Genomic DNA, 26,331 nt, shown 5'->3' on the forward strand with positions numbered 1-26,331 from the left:
AGAAATGGGGTTTCACTGTGTTGGCCAGGCTAGTCACAAACTCCTGACTTCAGTGATCTGCCCACCTCAGCCTCCCAAAGTGCTGGGATTACAGGCATGAGCCACCATGCCCGGCCCTAGAGCTGACTTTCTAGAGGGGCAGACAGACAAGAAATAAAACAGTTAAGTAAATTATGTAGCTCCTTAAGAGGTGTTAAGTGCTTGGGAGAGAAGAATAAAGCAGGGAGGGGGTCTGAGTGGGCTAGGGCAGGGTCAGAAAAGACCTCACTGGCCAGGCGCGGTGGCTCAAGCCTGTAATCCCAGCACTTTGGGAGGCCGAGACAGGCGGATCACGAGGTCAGGAGATCGAGACCATCCTGGCTGACACGGTGAAACCCCGTCTCTACTAAAAAAATACAAAAAACTAGCCGGGCGAGGTGGCGGGCGCCTGTAGTCCCAGCTACTCGGGAGGCTGAGGCAGGAGAATGGCGTAAACCCGGGAGGCGGAGCTTGCAGTGAGCTGAGATCCGGCCACTGCACTCCAGCTTGGGCGGCAGAGCGAGACTCTGTCTCCAAAAAAAAAAAAAAAAAAGAAAAGACCTCACTGGGGTGGGGGCTGATACAGGCCTGTGGGGCAGGAGGGAGACCATTTCAGGGAGAAGACAGCACATAATTGACTGTGCCTGGCAGTGCTAGGACCAACAGAGGAGCCGAGTGGAGCTTGGTGTAGGGTGGACAGCAGTGGTGGGGGGTTGGAGAGCAGGATCTGAGGACGAAGTAGCTCAGTGGAGGTGAGCAGATGCGGGCCGGGAGGACCTGGGCTTTTACTCTGTGTGGAGGGGCTTAAGAGCAGCCATGTGGTCTGCCTTGCATTTTGAGAGGGTCACTGTGTTGAGAGTGGACTGAAGTCAGATTGTTAAATAATTCATGCTTTGAGAAGGCATGCAACAATACACACAGCTACAGTTCTATGGACAAGTATGAAATTAATATGTTCTAATTTTTTAAAACAGTAGCATGGATACGAAACACTGAGTTACTGTGGGAAGCTGGGAGCCCTGTTAGGGGAAAGATGAATGCAGCCACACAAAGGAGAGGTGAGAGTGGCAGTGACAGTGGAGAGATGCAGGGGGTCTGGTCTTCTCCTTGGCTTTTTGGAGGCAAGGGCGGTCCAGGAGATGCTCACGGACCTCCCCTACTCCCTAAAGCTGGGGGCGGGGGGTCTTGTGGGAACCTCCCTTCCTTCCAGTATGGGGCCATTCATGAAACAAAGTCAGGTATTCTCCATGGGTTTTTTTTTTTTTTTTTTTTTTAAGAGACCAGGTCTCACTTTGTCACCCAGATTGAAGTGCAGTGGCACAGTCGTAACTCACTGCTGCCTCAAATTCCTGGGCTCAAGCAGTCCTCCCGCCTCAGCCTCCTGAGTAGCTGGGACTCACAGGTGTGCACTACCACACTGGCTAATTTTATTTTTTTATTTATTTTAGAGGTGGGATCTCACCATCTTGCCTAGGCTGGTCTTGAATTCCTGGCTTCAAACAGACCTCCCACCTTGGCTTCTCAAAGTGCTGGGATTATAGGCGTGAGCCACCATGCCCAGTCAGGGTAAATTTTTAGAAGAAATAGTTGAGAACGAAGTAGCTCAGTGGAGGTGAGCAGATGTGGGCCGGGAGGACCTGGGCTTTTATGCTGCACAAGGGGCTTAAGAGCAGCAATGTGGTCTGCCTTGCATTTTGAGAGGATCACGTTGTTGAGAATAGACTGAAGTTGGATTGTTAAATATGTCATGCATTGAGAAGGCATGCAACAATACATACAGCTACAGTTCTGTGGCCAGTTATGAAATGAATATGTTCTCATTTTTTTTTTTTTTTTTGAGACGGAGTCTCGCTCTTTCGCACAGGCTGGAGTGCAGTGGCCGGATCTCAGCTCACTGCAAGCTCCGCCTCCTGGGTTTACGTCATTCTCCCGCCTCAGCCTCCCGAGTAGCTGGGACTACAGGCGCCCGCCACCTCGCCCGGCTAGTTTTTTGTATTTTTTAGTAGAGACGGGGTTTCACCGTGTTAGCCAGGATGGTCTCGATCTCCTGACCTCATGATCCGCCCGTCTCGGCCTCCCAAAGTGCTGGGATTACAGGCTTGAGCCACCGCGCCCGGCCCTATGTTCTCATTTTTAAAACCAGTAGCATGGGTACAAAACTGAGTTACCATGCAGCTTATCTGTGATGTCAGATTAGTCCTTTCTAAAGTGCACCCGGCCCCACAGAAGCATGTGGGCATCCACTTTGCTGGGTGCTGGGACAGGCACAGCACTCACTCCCTCTGCCTTTGCCGGAAAGACCCCTCCCCTGTCCTTCTCATGTCCACTGCCCATCTTCCTGCAGTCCTCAGAGAGATCGCATTCTGTCTCAGTAAGCCCGCCCCCACCCCCAGGTCTTTTAGGGTGCCCTACTTCTCTGTGTCCTGGTGCTTTTCACACCATATAGCTGTTTTTACTTTGCCGTGTGCCAGTCTGCCCTAGTAGGATGTCAGCCCCAGGAGGGCAGGGACCCAGTCTGCCTTGTTCACTGCCCCTCCCCAAGCTTAGGAGAGTGCCTGGCACATAGTAGATGTTCAAATGGTAAATATGTCCCTTATCAAAGGATCCTCTCACCTTGGGCCCAAACAGTGGCTTAGAATAAATCATTATTTCCCAACCACTGAAAAATCTCCCCCCAGATAATGAAGAGGAAACAAGCTGCAGGTCAATCTGTGCTCAGTGCAAGGCCTGTGGAGCAGCCGGAACCCAGCCAGCCAGATGTACGGGGCCGTGGCAGCGAGGATGTCCACCTCTGCCTACCTTTGCAGTTAGAGGATTAGAGCGGGGCGGAGGGGCTTTCTCCCGAGGCCAGCTTTCAGGAGAAATGAGCAACATGGTATTTTCACTCACAATGTTCTAACTTTATGAAAATAGCCTTTTGGCCTAAAAAATGACCTGTTCTTTTGTCTGGTTATGGAATAAATTAAGGGTATTAAGGGGGAGCTTGATGTCCTTGTGTAATACGTCACTTGTTTACCTGATCTCTGTTATCAAGCCCAAAGGGGAGGAAGGAGGTTATGCCAGCTTCCAGCCTGTGCCAAGGGCACCTTGGCAACCTCTGTTAACCTCTGAGACTCTGCACACTATCTAAGGAATGGCTCTGACTCACTGTACTTACATACATTGTTAGCAGAAGTCACTGGAATCTGAGATCTGGAACTGTTACAGTACCTCAATCATTCCCTGATTCCCAGATTCCTGAGAAGTGCCCCTTAGAACAAAAGGGCGTGGTGGCTCACACCTGTAATCCCAGCACTTTGGGAGGTCGAGGCAGGTGGATCACCTGAGGTCAAGAGTTTGAGACCAGCCTGGCCAACATGGCAAAACCCTGTCTCTACTAAAAATGCAAAAATTAGCCCGGTAAGGTGGTGCGCGCCTGTAATCCCAGCTGCTCGGGAGGCTGAGGCAGGAGAATTGCTTGAACCCAGGAGGCGGAGGTTGCAGTGAACTGAGATCGCACCACTGCATTCCAGCCTGGGCAATGACAGAGTAAGACTCTTTTTAAAAAAAAAAAAAAAGCTTCTAAACGAAGTTCCCAAAAGTTAGAAAAGCTATTTTCTGGTTTCTCATTGCTCCCTTTTCATAGCATCCTGTTTGTGTTTTATGGATACACAACCCTTGAGTCTCTCCAAGAATTCTCACCAGATTTCATTAGAATTTCTCACTTGTTCCCTCAAGTATTTGTTTTCCCCAGATGTCCGTTTGAACTTTATGAAAGGACAGGGCTGATGGCATAGGAAGCTGAGCTGGTTCCTTCTTGGCCCTTCCCCTAAATGGGAGAGTGGCCACATCTCTGTATGAGGCTGGGCAAGGGCCCAGATGGGCTTCCCTGAAAGTCATCTGCCCTTGATGGCTTGGCTCCAAATGCAGCTGTTGTTTTTTTTTTTGTTTTTTTTTTTTTGAGACGAGTCTCACCCTGTCGCCCAGGCTGGAGTGCAGTGGCGCGATCTCCACCTCCTGAGTTCAAACGATTCTCCTGCCTAAGCCTCCCAAGTAACTGGAACTACAGGCACGTGCCACCACGCCCGGCTAACGTTTTGTAGTTTTAGTAGAGACAGGGTTTCACCGTGTTAGCCAGGATGGTCTCTATCTCCTGACCTCATGATCTGCCTGCCTTGGCCTCACAAAGTACTGGGATTACAGGCGTGAGCCACCGTGCCCGGCCCAAATACAGTTTTTAAAATGACCCTGGGCCAGACGCAGTGGATTACTTGAGCCCAGGAGTTCAAGACCAGCTTGGGCAATATGACGAAACCCCGTCTCTACTGGAAATACAAAAATTAGCTGGGCATGGTAGCGTATGCCTGTGGTTCTAGCTACTGGGGAGGCCGAGGTGGGAGAATCACTTGAGCTGAGGAGGTTGAGGCTGCAGTGAGCTGTGATCACGCCACTGCACTTCAGCCTGGGTGACAGATTGAGACCCTGTCTCAAAAAAAAAAAAAAAGACCATGATAATTCATGATAATTAACCCTCACTCCTGCCACTCACAACTTTGCATTTCTCAACCCTGAGCTTAGTGTTCCTAAGGCCTTGTCTCCAGCACTGGCATTTTTAGGTGGTTTTCTTCTTCTCCCGGCGCACACCTGGCCGCTCTCTTCCAGCATGTCCTCCACCATGGGCGGCACGGCCTTTTTTCTGTGTTGTTACAACTTCCACCTCATAATTCAGCAGGTCTTTGGGAGGAAGGAGAAGGAGGTGTGTCTGCCTCCGTTGAATTTGTTTCTTTCCAAAAAAATGACACTATAATGGCAGTGCTGTGATGTCATTATTTTGGGGAAGAAACAAATTCAGAGGAACTACATAGGAAACATATTTTCTTACCTGTTTTTGCCATTGTGATGGCAAAGAATCCAGAATAACTCAGCACACACCACCCCATCCTAAAGGTTTATTTCAAAATCACTTGTTGGAATTTGGATGGCATGCTCTGGTTCATCTTGCAAGGCACCCAGGGTAGCCTGTGAGAGCGAGTTCAAGTCTGGAGTGTGTGCAGGAACAGTCTCCATCATGTGTAGCCCTTGTTCAGAGTTCACAGAACTCATTCAGCTTTGAATTGCGGTATTGGAGCTCAGTTTCTTTTTTTCTTTTTTAGATTTTTTCTTATTTTTAATTTTTAAAGTTCTTTTAGAGACCAGGTCTCACTCTGTCACCCAGCCTGGAGTGCAGCAGTATGATTGTAGCTCACTGCAGCCTCCAGCTCCTGGGCTCAAGTGATCCTCCCACCTCAACTTCCTGAGTAGCTGGGACTACAGGTGTGTACTACCACACCTGCTAATTTTTCTTAATAGAGATGGGGGTCTCACTGTGTTGGCCAGGCTGGCCTCAAGTGATCCACCTGCTTTAGTCTTTCAAAGTGTTGAGATTTCCAGGCGTGAATCACCATGCCTGGCTGAGCTCAGTTTTGTTTGTTTGTTTGTTTTTGTTTTTGTTTTTGAGACGGATTATCACTCTGTCGCCCAGGCTGGAGTGCAGTGGCGTGATCTTGGCTCACTGCAACCTCCACTTCCCAGGTTCAAGTGATTCTCCTGCCTCAGCCTCCTGAGTAGCTGAGATTACAGGTGCATGCTACCACACCCAGCTAATTTTTGTATTTTTAGTAGAGACACAGTTTCACCATGTTGGCCAGACTGGTCTTGAACTTCTGATCTCGTGATCCGCCTGCCTCGGCCTCCCAAAGTTCTGGAATTACAGGCATGAGCCACCACGCCCTGCCTGAGTTCAGTTTCTTTAGGAAGAAATAATTAGTCAACCACTGGGTGCCAGACAGTCTGAAATGTACAAAAGAAGTGCCAGATGAGTCCCTGTCCTTGGAAAGACCAGGGATGACTCATTTATCTGTCACTTTGCACTTTCTCAAAATTATTTCACAGCTGTCACCCCTGAGCCTCTTAATACCCTAGGAGGTAACGAGAGCCCCTGTTGTACTGCCTTACAGACGAGGACAGTGGCTCTCAGAGGGGACAAATAGCTGAATTACAGAGGTGGAGCTGAGACTCATTTTCAACTCAATATCACACTCTCTTCCCAGGAACTTTACCTTCCAGATGAGAAGCCCCCAATAAATTACTAAATGCACATTTATATATGTTTTGCATTAATAAATTGATTTTCAAAGGTTCCAGCACTGTTTGGCATTAGAGAGCAGCTTGTCCCACACATGTGCACAGGTATGGTAAAGGTCATTGTAGTGGGCTCAACCTGGAAGAGTGAATGAAGCAGAGCCAGGAAACATGCCCTACCTGACCTCCTTTTGAAGAAACAATGGCTGTCACTGTCCTCAGCTTACATATTTCTTCAGCTCAAAGGGTGCTGCAAGCAGATTCATATTTATGGTTAAGGACGTATGTGTGTCAAAAAAAATTCTGAGTGGTACTTCCTGACAGGCCCAGCGCCTTTGGGGATGTGGTAGAGATCAGGATCAATGCAGAAGCCCTAAGGCTCCAGCCTCCCTGGCAGGTGGTGGGACTCTGGATAATCCTCCTGCCCTTTCTTCTTTTCATTGCCAAAGATTGCTGGATTCTGGAAATGCCTGGTAGCTGGGCATGTGGTGTCTTGCTGGAGTTGGGCAGCATGGAGTCCGATGGTCTGGGCTGAGTCCCAGCCCAGCACTTCTAAGCTGTGGGTCTGTGACCAGTGATTTGAATTATCTGTATCTTGGTTGCCTTTTCATCAAATGGAGACAATAATACATCTTTTGTAGGATTTTTGAGGTACAAAAATAATATATCTGAAGCTCACCTCACCTACCTGTTGGTGCTGAGAGGTACTGAGTAGCTGGTAGCTGCTTAGATGGTGGTTTATCCCACTTCTACAAAATTCATAGCCTGGACTCCCAGGTGGAGCAGCAGAACTGCATCCGGGTAAAGTAGTCTTGCTTGATTTGATGCAAACATGGCAGACTCCAGGCAAGAGAACTGTCTTTGGAGGATGAAATGCAGTCATTGAATAGGTTTTGAACACTGCATGGTGCCATGAGGCAGCTCTTCTAGCTCCTTGGACTCCCTGTGAGGTTGAGCATGGCTATTCTAGGGTGTAGCCTGTCTGCAGTGGCCCTGGTCTGCAGCTGGTTCCTACTCAGGATGGGGTCATGCCCACCGTAGCAACTGATATCTGCAAAGGACATTTTTACTTCACAAAACATTTTCACATCCTTCTCAGTTGACCCTCACCATGATTCTGCCAGGCAAGTGGGGGTAATATTGGTACAGTAAACATTATATTTAAATACCGTTGCCCTGGGACTGAGTGTTCTCATGCAACAAATGGCACCATTAAGGCATTAAAAAGGTAGGGCATAGCCAGGCAGTGGCACGCACCCTGTAGTCCTAGCTACTTGGGAGGCTGAGGCAGGAGGATCCCTTGAGCCCAGGAGTTCTAGGCCAGCCTGGGCAACATAGTGAGATCCCATCTCTAAAAAGAAAAAGAAAAGGGCACAGAGCACCAATCAGTGAGGAAATGCAGATGAAACCACTGTGGCTTACTAACACCACCTGAAAGGCCAAGATTGACAGACTGTTCCTGGAAATAGGACTGTAGCGGTAGTTCATCACGGCACGGGGCAGGCCAGTGCATGTTCACTTTTTTTTGTTTGGTTGGTTTTTTTGAGATAGGGTCTTGCTCTGTTGCCCAGGCAGGAGTGCAGTGGCCCAGTAATAGCTCACTGCAGCCTTGACCTCCTGGGCTCAAGCAATCCTCTCGCCTCAGCCTCCCGAGTAGCTGGGACCACAGGTGTGTGCCACCATACTTGGCTAATTTTTTTTTATTTTCTACTTTTTGTAGAGATGGGATCTCACTATGTTGCCCAGGCTAGTCTTGAGCTTCTGGACTGAGGCATTCCTCCTGCCTTGGCCTCTCAAAGTGCTGGGATTACAAGTGTGAGCCACCATGTCTGACCCATATTTAGTTTTTCATGTTGTATGTTCTAGAATATTTGAACTCAGCACTGAGGTGGTTAAGATCAGTGGTGAAGAGCATGACTGCTGTTGGCCTGCCTTTCTTAAGGTCTCAGCTCCTCTGCTTGGGCAAGCTCCTAACCCTTTCTGTGCCCCAGGTTCCTTGCTTTGACAGTGCCCATGGCAAAACCGCTACCCCATAGAGTTGTTAGGACTAAATGGAGTGCGTGCATGTAGTGCATGGGGCACAGCGTCTGGCACATGAGGAGTCGCCATAGGGGCGGGTATGACTGGCCTCTTTGCTGTTGAAGAAGGGAGGGCTGGTGGCAAGGTCACAGTGGTAGGTGGCAGCCTCACCAAAAGTGCTTATCCCAGTAGAAACAATGACGGGAAAACAAAAATCAAACCCAGTCTCAGTCATCAACATTTCTCAGAACCTTTGGGTGGCTTGCTCTGGTGAGTCTAAGAACAATGGCTATCACTTTTAGGGTGTCAGGTGTGTGCCAGGTGACTTAACGTCACTGCTGGACCTTCTCCGTGCCTGCGAGGAAATCGCCTTCTTACTGGGTTGAGAGGCTGCCTCTTGAGAGCTGCTGGTGTGTCCCTGCACGTGGATGACGTTTGAAGTCATGGGAGTTCCACAGATCAGTGCTGGGAGGGATGGGAGGAGCCACAGAGCGAACTGCAAGGTGAGCATTGTGGTTGGGAGAGGAAAAGGAGGCTCATCAGGGTGAGAGCAGGGAGCCAGGAGAGTCCCATACGCTGAGGCTGGTGCGGGGCTCCATGGGAGGGACGAGGTGGTTGGACAGGGCCCCTGCTGCTCATGTCCCAGAGCAGGGGCAGGAGAGAGGGGACTTAGGAGTTGTCATTGAGAACTCAGCTCGGTGCCTGCGCTCAAGCCCCCCCTCCCCCCCCTCCACCCCCCCACAGGTTGTTGCTCTGTGGACATCAGAAATGAGTTCCCAGCTTGGCCACGGTTGTACTATCAGTTGGGTTTTCTTTTTGGTGCAGATTCTTGTCCCCCAGGTCCTCCCCTTTACCTGCATTCCTTGTGACTGTGGAGCTGAAGGAAGTAGCAAGGACACTTTGAAGCCCAGGGTGTGGACCAAGACAATGTGCCCATTGAGGGAGGCCCTGCCATGGCCTGTGACCTGGGGGTACTGAAACCTTCATCTCATTTAACCTTCACTGGTTAAACGAGCTGGTAAAGCACAGCTCAGGAACTGGGGCTCAGAGAAATGACATGGCTTTCTGAGGTCACCCAGCTGGCCTGTGGTAGAGCTGGGATTTCCCACCTTCCACCGTCCCAGGCCTTCTCCATGGGCACCTCATCTGCATGACCTCACTGACTCTTTGGGCAGGAGACTTTCATTTCTTCCCCTCACAGTCTCTGTCTCTTTGGGTTTTCTATACCTTGCCTCATTGTCCCCTTAGGGCTTCAGATATCTTTGCTAGATTCTAACTGCACAGTTCAATGAGACCTTGTATAAGATGTACTTAGAGGGTTCAGATGAAAGTGTAGTTGATTATGAATTATTCCAGCTCAAGAACTGAAGTGGTGGTGCAGAGCTTCCTAAAGTCATTTCTGTTGGGTCTGAAATGCCTTGTGCCATTTTATAAAAAGAGATGTGTCTTCCTAATTCTGTTTTACTTAATAAAGATGTATATAATCTTGGAGAATGTCTAAGTTGGGAGGTGACAGATTTGTGGCAGGGAGCAGCTGGCTGAGCATTAAGATGAACTCTTAAGTAATGCACATGGGGATGGTTGAGCTGATGGCATCACAGATTGAGCTGTGGCCACAGAAGATGCCCGTAGGGTACGCTTGTCCCTCGTTGCACCTGAAGGCATTCTATAGGATGTCACTGTTGCTGCGTACAGTGCTGTGATGAGATCCCAGACAGATGGTCCCAGACAGAAGGAAAGTGAACAAGTATGGGCCTTTCCCAGCTCTGCCACCATGTGACTGGAGAATGTCCCTTTCCCTTGCTGGTTGTTCCTTGTTCCTTTTGGTCAGCTAAGAGCATATATCCTGTCTGATGCCCTTGGCAGACCCATGATCTTGGTTATATTACCTCTCTGCTCAGTGATTCAGGCTCTTACTCCTAAAGGCTGACCACTGTGCTGAGCCTCTCCTTGGCTCCTGGCACTTAAGTGGGCTCTTAAATCCTAGGCCTGGTGTGGTGGCTCATTCATGTAATCTCAGCAATTTGGGAGGCCAAGGCAGGAGGATCGCTTGAGCCCAGGAGTTTGAGACCAGCCTGGGCAACAGTGACATCCCAGTTTCCACACACAAATTTTTTTTTTTTAACTAGCTGGGTGTGGTAGCATGTGCCTATAGTCCCAACTACTCAGGAGGCTGAGACGAGAGGATTGCTTGAGCCCATGAGTTCGAGGCTGCAGTGAGCTGTGATCATGCCACTGCACTCTAGCCTGGATGACAGACAAGACACTTTGTCAGTCAGTCAACCAATCAGTCAGTCCGTCAATCAGTCTTGTGCAAAACTGTGTCAAGACCACAGCTGCCTCCAGACAGAATCTGAATTCCTCTGCCCAAGTGGCTCAGGTGTCAAGCTGCCTCTCAGTCCGGAGCAGGGGCCTGCTCTTCACTGCAGCTTCTCCCATGGCTGGCCAGGCAGCCCAGCTGGTGGCTTGATTGGGCCACTTTGAGACTCACCTGAGCCCAAAGCCCTGCTATTCCCTGAGAGGCCTGGAGCAGAGACCAGCTGCTCTGGGTAGAAAACTTTCTGCTGCTGAAACATGGGGTGAGGCAACTCCAGGAGGACCCTGGCTAGTAGCATAGGAGTCCATAGAAAAAAGGCTCACACCTGTAATCCTAGCACTTTGGGAGGGCAAGGTGGGTGGATCACTTGAGGTCAGGAGTTTGAGACCGCCTGGCCAACATGGCGGAAACCCCATCTCTACTAAAAAATACAAAAATTAGCCAAGCATGGTGGCGCATGCCTGTAATCCCAGCTACTGGGGAGGCTGAGACGCTAGAGTTGCTTGAACCTGGGAAGCAGAGGTGTCAGTGAGCTGAGATTGCACTACTCTACTCCAGCCTGGGCAACAGAGCCAGATTCCACCTCAAAAAAAGAAAAAAAAATTGCTGTGAGAGGTGGCATCAGGGCCCAGGCCAAGTGGCCTGTCCAGCCTTTGTGAATCCTAGTGGTTCAAATGACACACTGCCCCTCTGATTATGGAGCAGAGCCCCAACCAGCGTGGGAGAACCCCTTGCTGGAGTTCTCTCCATGAGAGCCTGGTTAGGATCGTGCACGCATCTTAGTCCTGCAGCTGTCTCCTCACAGCGGCAATGTCTTTGTAGGACTTGGCTTTGAAGTACCGTTATCTGTTGCGGGCTTTGTCTCTCTTGCTACACGGCAGTGTTTTACCTTTAGGAGCTCTGCAATCCACCAGATTAAGCCCTTTTAATTAGCGATCCAATTGTAGGTTATGGGAAGCTTGATTTACTTAACTTTGAGATTGTTTTTGGAAAACATCTGGATGTCATGGAGAGAATATTACCTTAGCAAGCAGGCAGAGCTGGTGTCGAATACTAGTCTCCACCACCCATTACTTGGACAACCGTGGACAAATTACTGAACATCAATTTTCTTGACTTTAAAATAGAGACAGAAATAATAATAGTAATGATAATTACTATATAATAATAATTGTGGCAAACAATTCATTATTTACTATGTTCATAGCACTTACTAAGGGTATGTAACGGTACTTAGTAAGGTCGTAGCACTTACTAAGGGCCAAGTATTGTTTTAAGCTCTTGTATGTATTTGACTCACAGCAATTCTCTGTTGTAGGTTCCATTATTGTCTCTTTTTTTTTGAGATGGAGTTTTGCTCTTGTTGCCCAGGCTGGAGTGCAATGGCATGATCTCGGCTCACTGCAACCTCCACCTCCTGGGTTCAAGCGATTCTCCTGCCTCAGCCTCCCTAGTAGCTGGGATTACCGGCATGTGCCACCGCACTTGGCTAATTTTATATTTTTAGTAGAGACAGGATTTCTCTGTCTTGGTCAGGCTGGCCTCGAACTCCTGACCTCAGGTGATCTGCCCGCCTTGGCCTCCCAAAGTGCTGGGATTACAGGCGTCACTGCGCCCGGCTGTTGTCTCTTTTACAGATAAGGCACGCGAGGCACAGAGAGGGTAGGTAACTTGCCCACTGTTGCCCAGCTCGTAAGTAATGGGTCTGGAATTCAAGCCTAGGCAGCCTGACTCTGGAGTCTGTGTTTCTTACTACAATTCCAGGTTGTCTCACAGAGAATCATGAAGAGTCATGTGATAACATATGGAACAGGTGCAAAACAAAGTCTTGCACCTTGTTGGTGCTCAAAACAAGTTGGCCACTCTGTCTCACCCCTTCCTGTTGCTAAGCTAAGGCTTTGGACTGTTGTCTGTGGCAGTGAGGAAGGTCTCGGATCTCTAGCTGTGTGTTCTGAACACAGGGTAAGGTAAAGAAAGATGGGGTCTCCTTTTTACCAAAAAGTCAGACAGTTTCATCTTGGCTATGGACAGGTCATCACACTAGCAAGGTGTGGTTTGTGTTTATGGGAGTCTTTCAGTTTCTTCCCTCCAGCAGGGGAAATAATTGCCGCCTTTACCCTTGCCTAGATTGTAGATTGCTGAATCTGTTTCTCAGAAGTGATCCATTTAGCTTTCCAGCTGAGCCACACACAGTGTCAGAATAAACTGGTCTGAATTTGGGGCTTCAGTGGCTGAGTCAGTAAAGGTGGAGTTGAGTGGGGACGGTGCTCAACACAAGTGGAATGTGGTAGACACTCTGGAGAGGGGAGTCGGGTGTCACAGGTGGGATGACCTCCACTCATGTTTTATCCCAGGTCCTAGCCCTACCAGTTAGGTAGAGTAGGCCGGGATGGGCTAGCCCAAAGATCCAGGGGTTCTGCCTGATTTTACGCACATGCACCCCCTGCCCCCATCACCCACCATGCACACACAGACATACACATACCCGCCCAGAGTTGGTTAGAGTCTACTGGCTTTCTCCCACCTAAAGGAAATATTATAGACCACCCGGTACTGAAGGCAGTGATTAGAAATGGGAAGTTGTGAAATAGAGATGACTTGTTTCTTTACCTTGGGCATTTAAAAACCACTATGATATATGTTTTTCGTTCATAGGTTTGTCTACAGATTTTGAGCATCCGAAGTTGATCCCTGACTAAGTATACTTTGCTGCTCCCTCAGCCTTTGAAGAAATGTCTGTCACGTATGATGATTCCGTTGGAGTAGAAGTGTCCAGCGACAGCTTCTGGGAGGTAATGCACCTGCTTTCTTCCAGTGAATGAAGTGGCCAGGCCAACAGTGTCTGGCAGGCCCTTTGGTTTTTTTGGTGGAGGTTGGGAAATGAGGTGAACAGACCCCAAAACCAGCCAGGGATTTGTAGTCAGAACTAGGTAGTAGCAGAAAAGGTGTGGACACTTGTTTTTAGGCAGTTCAGGTATGCCTTAGCCGTCATCGAAGGCAGTAAACTTACCTTGCTAGGAAAGTCTGATACTTAAAGAGATTAGGGGTGTTTATGAAAGGTCTTGGCGATCACCTTCCTTTTTATGTTTGCCATGATGTGGGTGGGAGAGACAGATGCTAATTGCTCAGCTTATCCTACGAGGCACTTTACTGTTGAGTTTTATGTAGAAACATGGAGGGCTGTGATTTGACATCACGCTGGACAGCACAGGCAAGTGGCCAGAGGGCTAAACGCCTTCAAACTTGTTTGAGCATCTGCTGCCAGTTTGTACCTGTGAGTGGCTCTCTTCCTGATTAGATTATTTTGTGTTTTTTTTGTGGGGCAGAGGGCATTGTTCCTGAGTCCCACTTACTTTTCCTGCCTGCTAGTTAATGGAAAGTCCATCTTTTTTTTTTTTTTTTTTTTTTTAAACAGTTGAGGTCTTGAGAGCGCAGGCTGGAGTGCAGTGGCACCATCATGGCTCACTGAAGCCTTGATCTCCTGGGGCTCAAGCCATCCTCCCACCTCAGCCTAGTGAGCAGCTGGGACTATAGGAGGTCAATTTTTGGTCTAATTTTGTCTGTGTGGCAAAATCCCTGGAGCTTTCCTGGCCTTCACGGAAAGAGGCTTTGCATGGCTGGGAGCGGTGGCTCACGCCTGTAATCCCAGCACTTTGGGAGGCTGAGGCGGGTAGATCATGAGGTCAGGAGTTCAAGATCAGCCTGGCCAACGTGGTGAAACCCCATCTCTACTAAAATACAAAAAATTAGCCGGGCGTGGTGGCAGGCACCTGTAACCCCAGCTATTTGGGAGACTGAGGCAGGGGAATTGCTTGAACCCAGAAGGCGGAGGTTACAGTGAGCCAAGACTGCGCCACTGCACTCCAGCCTGGGCAACAGAGCAAAACTCGGTCTCAAAAAAAAAAAGAAAGAAAAGGAGGCTTTGCAGTTAGAAAACTCTGAGCTCTGATTCCAGCTGTGCTGGTGCTGGCTGTGTGACTTTGGGCAAGTTGCTCAACTGATCTGAGCCTTGCGATCTTCATCTGTGAAGTGGGGGATACTGTTGGCCTCTAAGGAGGGCTGCCAGGACAAGATAAGAACATGGATGGCAGCACCCAGTGGATGCTTCTGTGACACAGGAGGCTCCAGTAGTAGAAGAGATGAGGGTGATGCCCTGGTGTTTGCTGGGGACTAGCATGAAGTCATTTTATAAACAAATGATCAGTGATAGATACTGTGACATAGACAAGTGATCACAGTTGCCCAAGTTTAAAAAAAAGATGGACAAGAAGCTCAAAATTCTGTCAACACATTTTTCCCCTATGTATTGGGCAAAAGATCATCGGCTTTTAGCCGAATACCTTTGTTAAAATTACGTGTTAACTGAGTACCTACAGTGTGCTAGGCAAGGGGTGTGGCAGACCAAGTCCCTGCCCTCCAGGAGCTGGCTTCTGCCACAGCAGAAGTAAATGTGGAAAGGCACAGAGCATGCAGGCCCTCTCTGCTGCCACCCCTCGGCTGGTGGCATCCTTCTGGAGGAGTGAGGGGGGCACCCAGCTCAAATTTCAGCAGCTGGAGAGGCATATCTGCCTGGGAAATATTTCACTTAAGACAGCAAGAGTGACAGTCAAACAGGTCGCCAGCCCCGTGTCACAGCATGCCACGAGGTTGGCCGTGAAACTAGATGAAGCTGTGTCAGAACCAGTAGTTACAAGACGTGGTTTGGAGGTGCCCCTGGAACAGTGCTAGAATTCAGGACTGCCTCTGCCCCCACCTGCAGGTACAGGTTCTAGTAGTCAGGTCCCACTGACTGCCCCCCCCCAGAGAAGCTGTGGCCTTGTTAGTGCAGGAGCACTCATGGAGCCAGCAGCAGCTGTGCAGAGCCTTCCTGTGAGCTCACCGGCCTTCAGAAGTGCAGGCCCTTGTTCTCAACACTGAACCAAAACTATAGATAGAAACCTTTCCAGTTATGGGGAGCTTCTTTTTTGTAACTGTAGTGACATTGCTGGCTGGCATCAATCATTCCCTGCCTTGAGCTTGGTGATGGTGCACACAGGACAAGCACACTCAAAAGGCCCTTCCTTGTGAGGCATAGGTGGGGAGAGGCAATGGGGACAGGTGAAGACATTGCTTTGGAACCAGGAGGTCTGGGTTTGACTGCTGGCCTGATCACTCACTTCCTGTGTATGGCTTTGGGCAAGTTACTGATTTTTTTTTTTGCCTTCATTTCCCAATCTATAAGATGGGGGTAATAACGGTACCCACATCCTAGTATTGTAAAGGTTAAAAGAATGAATAAACGTTAAGTGTTTTAGGGTGTCAGGGCAAGGCCCTTCCCTCTGACATGGGAACTGAGGGAGTCGGTGCACACAGTCAATGTCTGTTCCTGCGGTGCCCTTGGTGGCATTGTCTTCATTACCCACTTGGTGGCAGAAACTGCTGGGAAAAGAGCTAAACTGTAGCTAAATATAGTGCTGTTACAGAAGTCTTCAGCTGCTTGTTAAAAACATTTAGGTGAACGTTGCCAGTGTATATTGTCAGCATATATTATATCAAGTAGCTTTAACAAGCCCAGTAATTAAGCTCTTATGCTCCCTGTTAAATTCTCAACCGCAATAATGTCAGTAGTCAAGAACATCTCCTTTTGCCTGAAAACGCTCAGGCGGGCTCTGCTCAGCTTGTGGTGCTGTCCCTGAAATTACTCTTCAGCCGCTGTCAGCCCCACAGTGCTGTGGTCGTCCGCCTCCTCCATGATGGATGTTCGCTGAGTGGTGGAGCGACTGCTCAGTGGTGGCCTCCTGGGATCTGAGAGACTCAGGGGCACACTGCCAACTGCACATCTTCCCAGGCAGGACACTTTTCCAAAGAAAGCCTTGTGGTCTTGAGGTGAAAAAGTTTTTTGTGTTTAATTTTACTCCTTCCCACCAAAAGGTGTTAACTGGAATATGTCACTCCAGAGCCATCTTCTGTGTGGCCCTGTCCTCCAGGAGCCTTTGGCTGTGACATTTACAGGAATAAGGTAGACACTAGGCAGTTCATCATGCCAGGTGCTGTACGATTTGCTGGGGTTGCCATGGGGGAAGGAGCAGGAAAGGCAGCCTGGGCCAGGGACATTGCTGCACTCGGATGCTTACTAGACAAATGAAGGAACCCATACTGACCTGTGGGAGGAGAGGTTACCCACAGGGACATGATGCTGAATAGAGCTATTTAATGCGTATTTGGAAGGAGTACCTCCTGCGTTCCCCAACCCTGTAGATATAGGGGGAAAAAAAAGAGGAAGATAGGAGAGGGGATCCAGTTCCCACAAAGAAGATGCTTATGGAGTATGAGAGCAGGAGGGACCACCCCAAGCTCTGCCTCTCAGTGACATGGTCTGCTGGGCAGCGAGGAGGCCTGTGGCTGAGTAGGGTTGGGCCAAGAATTGGAAACAAGTAGAGGGGATGACATTCCAGGTTGGAACCAAGTCTGGAGCCTGAGTGAGTGTGGTCTTACAGAGTGCTGAGGACCTGGACCTTTTTGGTGCTAAGGGCCAGTTTTGGAGCAAGCTGGGAAGTCGTGTGGGATTACGGTGGTGGGGCCAGGTGGAGGCAGTTCCCCAGGTGGGTCACTCCCTCAGCAAGTCAGAGCCTGGTCTGGTCTGCCCACAGGCTTCACAGCAGGGTATGGAAGCTTGGCTGCTTCTGGCAAGTTTTCCTGACTTCTTGCAGGAGCCCAGGGGCCCTCCTCCTGCCTCTCCGCTTCTGGGCACTGCTTCCAGGCCTTCTCTTTGGTTCTAGGAGCTGGTGTACAAAGGGCCTAGGCTGTGGGCCATGGGACTTTTCAAGTGTCACCGGTGCTTCCTGGCCTCCCTTGCCCTCAGTGGGCTCTGGGAACAGGATGACAGGTCTGTCCCCAGCAGGGCTGAAAGCCGCTGCCTGCATCTCTGAGGGCTCCTTGGGGGCCAGGCTAGGAGGGCAGACGCCACTTATTTTAGGAACTGGAGCCTGAGTCTGCCTGAACAAAAGCTCCCCAGAGACGGGATTTCTGCACAGCTGTCAGCTGGCCGTGCATTTAGAGCTCAGATCTCTTGGATGAAGCCAGGCTGGGTCTGACCTCTCTGCACTATCTTATGGGCACAAAGAGCCCCTGAGAAGAATATTTGGGGAGATGAAGAGAACATAAGTATCTTGTGTCAAATATTCTGGGAATGTTAGCCCCGAAGAGTTGGCACGTGACTCAGCATTTACCGTTCCCTGCCAGGAAGGCGCTCCCGGTAGGTTGTTTGTAACTCGCTCTCATTCGGGCTGGTTTCTCTCAGACTCTAGCACTGCAGGACAGCTCATCGTGTGATAACACCTTCATCTTCGTTGTCCATGTGGAGCCATACTTTCCCCATCCTTCCATACCAATTTTATAGGACACATATTTAGAAGCTGCCATGACCCAGGCCCTGGGCTAAGTCCTGGGCACCCTAAATGAGAGCACAGCCTCGGGCCTCCTAGAGCCAGAGCAATAAGGAGGCGGCTGAGCAGTGCCCTGAGCGCAAGCACGAAGTGAGCGAACGACAATACCACCTTGTGCTCAGCAGCAGTGACTGGCTCTGTCTGCTGTCCAGCCACCTCCACACGCCGACCCCGACGGACTTTTCCCTGTGGTGGCCTGCCTGTGTCAGCCCTGCGGGAGCGGTGTGCCCACAGCCACGGGCTCCTCGGGACAGGGTGTGCATCAGCTTAATTATCACCCCACCATGCTCAGACATGGCTCCTAGAAGGTTAGTGATCCACTAAACTTTAGTTTCACTAAAGTTTCTAAAAATTACCATTAATTCTTTCTTTTCACCGAACTGGTATCTGCTGAACCATGAGCAAGGATTAAGGCATCAACTGCTCAGTCTCCACCCCACTGCTAGGTAGCCCATCGAGAAAAGCAGATTGGATAGCTCCCTGCCCTACTGGGAAGCTTCAGTTTTCTGCATCACCTTCCAAATAGAAGCATACTCTTTCGCATGGCCAAGACGTGAGCATGTGTTGACAGCCAGCTGGACTGCCTGGCTCTTCCTGAGAAGCTCTGCCCTGGGCTGTAGCCAAGCTGAGCCACCCCAGGCTCTCATCCACAGAGATCTGTGACCTGCCTGGTGTGGCCCCTGACCGCTCTGGGCAGGCTTGGGCAGTCTTCCCGTGTGCTCTCCAGCATTTCCTAGGCTGTAACAAGGCATTGCTAATTTCCTACTTCCAGGATGGTTGTAAGAATTACAGAGAACACCCACCAAGAGGCTAGAATTGTGTGTGATACTTTTTTTCTCTTTTGGCAAAAACTTTTTTTCCTACCCCGATGTTACACACAAAATGTAGACATGGTGTATATTGCATAATCTTCGTTTAAGGCTATCCTTATTTTGGGGAGAGTTGCGTTTCTGATGGCATTTGGCGATTCTGGGATTTCTGAACGGGCTGCTGCAGCCCGCTCTTCAGAGTGCTGTATACCTACCTTTTTCAGGAATGAGTTGTATTGACGTGAATTTCTTCTAAGCCCGTGAGAAAATAGTTTTCCTAAGATCCTGCCCTTCTTAGGTGGGTGACCCTCCCCCTGAGCTATAGTGGACATTCCCATTATGGTTCAGATAGACCTTGTTGTCCTATGGGGCAGATCAGGGCCCTCGGCATGTGGGCTGCCTTTGTCTTGGTGAAGTTTGGCTGACCCTGAACCTCGTGACTCTTCAGAATTAGGTGTTTTTAAATAGGTGGTTTTCACAGTTTAGAATACACAACCTAAGCAAAGACAAAAGTCAACATTGGACAGACTTTGACATTGAGATTAGAGCAGAAAGCAGCCTTTGCTGCCCAATCTCTACCCAGTAATGGAGGTTTTTCTCATGATGTGATGGGTTTTAACCAAGCCGTCCTTTGTGCCCCTTGATCAGTCAGTCAGGCTCATGCCTGACCTGAGCTTGGGACTGGGACACAGAGGTGAATGTGACAGGGACAGTCCCTTGTCCTCTTGGAGCTCACAGGCCAGCAGCAGCACAAGACAGTTCCACAAGTGACTGCCATTTCCCTTGGACAGTTTTCAGCACTGCTGCCATCGCTGTCCATGGCCACTGTCCCCTAGCTCGGCAGGAGCAGGGAGGCCCTGCTTGGCTGGTGTTGCCAGGGCCTGGTGCCATGCACAGCACATGGGAGGGACTTACATACTTGAAGGAGTGGGTGGCAGTGGGTGGTCAGGTAGATATGACTGAAGCTCTCACAGGAGCCTCGCCTGCTGGGTTCCGGTAGCTGCAGAAGTGGCCTGGTTCCCATAGGCAGCTTCCTGCGTGCAGGGCAAACAGGGCAGGGACCAGCCCCGGCCAGCATCAGTCCCCTTTACCCATCCACCCAGGAGCACTGCAGGGAGCCAGCCGGGCAGTTTATTTTGGCTGGCTGCCACAGGCCGTCGAATCTGTCATTTTGTTTTCAGCTCTTTCATGTATGACATCTACAACATTGTCTTCGGCCTGTGTGCTCAGTCATTCCCGATACTGGGAAAAATCAGGTTCCACTTTTAGTGAAAGAAGAGAAAGCAGAATTTGGGGTGCACCGTCACAGGTCAGGCCCAGGCCAGGGATGGCTCTTGCTGGTAGTAGGGCCCTGGGCCAGCGGACCAATGAGCCTGTTGACACCCAGAGTTTATCTTGTCTGAGGTCACAGAACACCTGCATGGCGGGGCCAAGTCTAGATGACTCCCGAGCCTGAGTGGTCTCTGAGCATCCTCTCTACACTTACCGCTTCCGCAGCCACACACGGGAGCATCGCACATGCGGAGACAGGAAAAGGTGGATGAGTGAGGTCACCTTTCCTTCTGTTGTGCAGGCAGACCTGTCTCTCCCCTGTCTAAATGCCATCATTCTAAATGCAGAGAAAGAGTTCTTTGGTTTTGTGTTGAGGGAATTTAGCACTTTGGGGTTTTGTGCTGTCAAGAAGCTTGTCTTCTGGAGATAAAATTTAAAACATTGGCCGGGCGCGGTGGCTCAAGCCTGTAATCTCAGCACTTTGGGAGGCCGAGACGGGCGGATCATGAGGTCAGGAGATCAAGACCATCCTGGCTAACACGGTGAAACCCGTCTCTACTAAAAAATACAAAAAAAACTAGCCGGGCGAGGTGGCAGACGCCTGTAGTCCCAGCTACTCGGGAGGCTGAGGCAGGAGAATGGCGTGAACCCGGGAGGCGGAGCTTGCGGTGAGCTGAGATCCGGCCACTGTACTCCAGCCTGGACGACAGAGCGAGACTCCGTCTCAACAAAAAAAAAAAAAAAAAAAAAAAATTTAAAACATTGTTTTGTGCATTTCTGTAGATGAAGATAAAATTTTATTTTCTTATTTGATTTCAGTGGTGTCAGAGTAACTTTTTAAAACTGTTTAAGAGACCTGTTTTTCCTCTCTATTCAGTAACAAATCTCCTTTCATTTTAAAGCAGGTGGGGTCTGTAGTGCTCGTTAGACTGGTGGCTTAGCTCCATGGAGACGTGTGGATAAACAGTTGTTTGAGCTGGGCACATGCAGGGGGGCAGAGCTGGGGTGCCCAGGTACTGAGATGGAGAGAGGAGCCCACATTCCAGTAGCGGGGACTGTAGGGTAACAGGAGTCATGAAGTAAACCAGGATTCAGGTACAGGGGGCTAGGGCCAGGGTGGAGGTAGACTGGAGTGCGGTGTGGGGGGCTGTGGAAGCACCAAACTGGGGAGAGGAAGGAACGGAAGGAGGCGGGGAGGCTTCCTGGAAGAGTTGCTCCTCCACCTTTTCCCAGCTGGCAGTTTCCCCACTAGATCATCGGCTTTGGACCTTAGGGGTCAAGCCAGTTTTGGATGTCTCACACTCCCCGTCAGTCAGGGGGTGCCTCGGGGATTCTGCCAAAAGCCTCGGGTCTTCAGGGAGCTTAGGGACCGGGCAGGTGACCTCGCCATGGCAGCTCTTCCAGCAAGGTGATGCCTGCGTCAGTGGGGTGCATCCCTGAGGAGTGAGAGAGCAAAAGCGGCAGCCACGGACCAAATTCCTGCCACTTGCTGGGTGCTCAGCTGAAGGCAAGTGAGCAGTGCCTGTCTTCCCGGAGACCCAGGGCTCCAGGGTGGGGTCTTGGGGGCTATGGCACACAGGGTGGCATATGCTGCGCGTGTGAATGCCATGTAGGGTGTCGCAGGGGCTTCTCGATGTCTGTAACATGCACCAAGGGAGCAGAGCATGGGGAACCTGGCCGACGACCTCGAGGAAGAGTTCAGTTCAACACAACTTTGCGTAAACACATCCTTCCACTCTACGTTATTTATCTTATGTGTTCTGCCTTTGGAGTTAGGATCTAAAAATTGCAATTTTTGGGTTTCTGTGTCATCTATTTTTTATTTTGTCGTTTTGAACATTTCAGTTAGAGATTCATAACTCAGTGGGTCTTTAAGGTTGTTGAAATCTGGGATTTGTGGTTTTAAATAATCAAACAGCGAGGAGTGCTTTCAAGGTAGTGAGCTCCATTTTCTTTAGCTTTGTTCTTGAGGATACAGGTTTCAGAAACAGGATACGGCCAGTCAGTGTTGGGGGCAAGAACTGAAAACCCCAAGTTGAGACAGAAGTGAGGCCCCAAGGAAAGGACAGGACTAGTGCTGGGTCAGAATCAAGCTGGGATTGCAGATCAGACTCAAGGCGATTCTGAATCTCTAACCCTCTTGGGGCCTACAAGGTAAATAGCATCACCTCATTTGCAGATGGGGATCCCCAGTGAGGTTAGATGTTAGTCTGAGCTTGTGGTTCAAGGTAGCACCGAAGCATGGAACTCCTAGGGCGTACATTCCAGGGCTGAGACAAGTTGGGAGTGCAGTGGCGGACGAGCTGGTAGGAAGTTTGGGGACCAGGACGAGTGGAATCCCATAGAAATGAGGATGTGGAAATTGCAGTTTGGCACCTGAAAGCAAGGCACAGACTTGATAATATTTCAAGGACACCTGTTAACTCTTTGGTGTTTTCAAACACACATCATAGATTTCACAACCCTAATATCAACAGTCATCCCCGTTTGGAAAGGAGGATTCAGCATAGGGGTTAGGATAGGTTGGAAGAAAGTTGCCTGAAGCTGTCACCATGGGGACGCCTCCAGTTGTGTACAGGATACAACATCTGCCAGGCACAAGCACACCCTCCCCAGGGAATGTGGGTGAGAGGTAGTGACTCTGCAAGGCACAGTCCTGAGGAGAAGGGACTCAGTCCAGGAGCCCCCGCTAGCTGCCTGGGTCACGGGTTGCTTAGGGATAAACTAACTCAGGCCCTGGATTTCCCTGAAAGCTTTGTAGCTGCAGTGAAGGCCCGGTGAGTTCCTGCAGCTGGCTGTGCTTATGTGACTCTCTCAGGAATGTGGCAGAAGCGCCGGGAGCTGCTCTTCTGCTGGCCATGAAGTTACTGGCTGATGACACGCTGAGAGTTGATTCCTTTTAGCTACTGTGGAGAGAGCTCGTGTGACTCGCAGGATTAAGAACTGATAAATAGCCTGGGCGCGGTGGCTCATGCCTGTAATCCAGCACTTTGGGAGACTGAGGCCAGTGGATCACTTGAGATTAGGAGTTCAAGAGCAGCCTGGCCAACATGGCGAAGCCCTGTCTCTACTAAAAATACAAAAATTAGCCAGGCATGGTGGCGCACACCTGTAATCCCAGCTACTTGGGAGGCTGAGGCAGGAGAATCACTTGAACCCAGGAGGCGGAGGTTGCAGTGAGCCGAGATGCACCACTGCACTCCAGCCTGGACGACAGAGCAAGACTCCGTCTCAAAAAAAAAAAAGAACTGATAGATAAAGGATCATGAGTTGTTTCATTGGCCGTGCCTCTGAGGTCTCAGCAACTTCTCAGTCCCTTCCTTTCCAGGGGGAATGGAAATCCCATCTCCCAGCACCATTTGGGCTCTGAGAAGATAGGGTGTCCTCTCTCTGCCTGGCATGGATGATGGAGACATATAGAGACATAGTAGTTGCCCTTAGAACCCACTATTTTGACGCATTTTGGCATGGAACAGCACATGTCCACCGGGAGAGGGGTGAGCTGTGGGGGAGGTGTCCCGGGGCAGCAGAGCCCCCATCTTGCTCTCCGTGGGCCTCATGGCATTTTCCTCAGCTGTGAGAAAGCGGCCTTGCCTCAGAGCTGCCTTCAGCTACCGCCTCAAATATCGTTTCCTCCAGGCAGCCCTGACCACCCAGAGGGTTCCTTCTCAGAAAGTGTCACTGCCTCATTGCATTATTTTTCTGGCCAGAAGTTCCATGAGGGACAGTCTAATGGCAGTTTGTTCACCACTATATCCCTAGGGCCTCGTGGCCCTTCACACACAGTGGATGTTCCTTGAATACCTCTCAGTGGCAAGAGGGTGTTGCCAGATGCTCAGAAATGGAGTGATGAATGCTTCAGTGGGGAGTCAGCCAGCTGGTGGCATCAACAGACTGGAAACTGCTCCCTCTGCACCCTGGAGAGGAAGGGCCGGGGCGAGCCAGCTGGTCTGAGCTGAGCCAGGGAAGGAAGAAGCCCTGGTGGTGCCCCTGCAGGCAAGCCCATGGAACCAGAGTCAAATATTTGACCCAGAGCTGCTCAGATATGCCAGGAACCGTCAACATCATCTTCAATCAGAAACCCTGGAATTGTGAAGGCCCACCTCACCCCCCACCCCAACCCCCAGACAGGATGAAGAAATGGCTTAGCAAGAAGTTCGGTCTTGTCAGGCGATCGCCGTGGCAGGTGGAGAGCACAGCTGGCTAGGAAAAAACCTACCCTGCAGTGTGAACTCCTCCTATCCTGGGCCGTTTGGTCCTCACAGGAATAGCTCTGACTCTGCCTGACAACTGAAAGGACAGAAATATATGGAGAGGGACTTGTACAAAGTTACACATTTCAGGGCAGGGCCAGATCTGTGCTGCTTCCCTCATGAGAGCAAGTAAAGGGAAGGAGGTCTTGTTAGGGCTGGGAAATCTGATGGATTTGAACAAGATATTGAAAGCATTTTGCCCATCTTGTTGCCAGCTACAGAATTGGAATTAAGGAATTCCTAAAGAGTTGCCTCATCCTTGTCTGCCAGGCTGGCAGAGGAGATGCTAGAGCTTCTTGGCATACTTGGTCAGTTTTGGATAAAACATTTGACTCTGGTTCCATGAACTTGCCTGGAGAGGGGTGCCACCAGGAGCTCTTCTGTACATCAGCTTGGCACAGCTGGCTCACCCTTGGCCCTTCCTCTCCAGGGTGCAGAGGGAGCAATTGTGGTGCTTTTGGGCCTTCAGGGCCACAGATTAAAGGGGAAGATCATCCTGAGGTTAAAATCAAGCTCATCCTCGGCAACCGGTCCTAGTAGTTTACAGGCTTGGGGTTCCGGGGAACTTCGTTGGCATATAGTGGGGACAGGAGCAGGGCCTGTGTGCTGCTTGAAGTCTGGAATTCTGTTTGTGACTTGCTGGAGTCCACAGGGCTGGCTGGAAGCACATGCATCATCTCATGTTGACCTGATAAGTCTCGGTTTACACCAGCTCTGATCCTGGCCTGAGGGAGGTTTGGGCAGGTGGCCTCTCTTTCTGTTGCATGCCCATGAGTGACTGCATCTCTTCAAACTTCAGTTTCCTTTTCTGTAAAATAGGGACACTAGGTCAGGTGCAGTGGCTCATGTCTGTAATCTCAGCACTTTGGGAGGTCATGTTGGGAGGATTGCTTGAGCCTAGGAGTTTGAAATCAGCCCTGGCAACATAGTAAGAACCTGTCTCTACAAAAAATAGAAAAAATTAGCCAGGTGTAGTGGTACATACCTGTGGTCCCACCTACTCAGAGGCTGAGGCAGGAGGATCGCTTTAGACAGGAAGGTCGTGCCCCTGTGATGTGCCACTGCACTCCAGCCTGGGCAATAGAGTGAGACCCTTCTCTCAAATAATAAAATTTAATTTAATTTTTAAAAATAGACATTAATAGTATCCCCTGGCTAGCACTGTCACAAGATTAAGCGGGGTGGCATGTGAAACTGTCAGTACCCTGCCTGGCCAAGGGTGGCCATGCTCTATCAGGATGCCGTCGCCAGTGAAAATCACTCAGTGTGCGATGCCTGTTGCAAGGAGGCTTGCAGTCTAGCCAGGGAAGTGAGGCTAATGTGCTCGAGGCAGTTTTGAGACGAGCTGTGACCCGAGGGGCATGGGGACGGTATTCGGAAGGGCCATCATGGCCCCCAGCTGGACCAGATGGCAGGAGTCCTCAGACGAGTCTCCCCTGTCTGTGGGTGCGGATGGTGTAGACTGGGCTGGTGCTCCACGCTGGTGCTCCAGCAAGGACGGGCTGCATCAGGGAAGCCTCCGTGGGGAAAAGGAGCCAGGACTTCACAGAGAGCTGGGATGGGGGCAGGTAGGAGGGGGACTTGCTCATCACTACCGTTCCTGTTTCCATTTCTCCACCTGCAGTTGATACCTAGGCCCCTCCCCATTTCTAATGTTACAGCTTTTGTTAGCATCTGCTGTCATAAACTTCGCACCCCTACTTCATGTGCACACATTCTTAATTGATGTAAATGGCATCATGCCCCACATCATTCTGTTCTGGGTCAGTGTGTCGGCGTAGTCGTGCACATCCTTCCTTCTCCTGCACTGCTGGGCCCTGTGCTTCCCTGTGCATTCCCAGGGAGAGGCCCCCTACCTGTCCTGGGACCCAAGGGAACATTTCTGTGGGGATGTAAGCCCGGAAGGAAGCTGCCGGGTCATTGTAGGGCGCGTGCATGCTTCATGGCTGAATGGCTGCCTGGTTGTGCATAGAGGCCTGCCCAGTCTCTTCCACCAGGATATCCAGTAAAGGGTGCTGTACACCCACCTCTGCCGACACTTGGCCTTTCCCACTCTCTAGTGGCTGCAGTCTACAGGCATAGAGCTGCCTTGCTGTTCTCAGGCGCATGCCTCTGGGTAC

The 26,331-nt window shown here is 50.3% G+C and overlaps 1 protein-coding gene across 9 annotated transcripts in view; it reads left to right on the forward strand.

The window, feature by feature from the left end:
- The window catches only part of PACSIN2 (protein kinase C and casein kinase substrate in neurons 2), a 144,745-nt gene that overhangs the window by 89,881 nt on the left and 28,533 nt on the right, over nt 1-26,331 (forward strand). For all 9 annotated transcript variants that reach the window (XM_007975997.3, XM_073006644.1, XM_073006642.1 and 6 more), the window contains exon 2: nt 13,109-13,245. In XM_007975997.3, coding sequence (XP_007974188.1) covers nt 13,186-13,245 — 60 coding nt within the window. In that variant the 5' untranslated portion in view covers nt 13,109-13,185. The remainder of the gene's footprint in view (nt 1-13,108; nt 13,246-26,331) is intronic.

This window comes from Chlorocebus sabaeus, chromosome 19 (assembly GCF_047675955.1).
Source record: "Chlorocebus sabaeus isolate Y175 chromosome 19, mChlSab1.0.hap1, whole genome shotgun sequence".
Taxonomy (NCBI): Eukaryota; Metazoa; Chordata; class Mammalia; order Primates; family Cercopithecidae; genus Chlorocebus; species Chlorocebus sabaeus.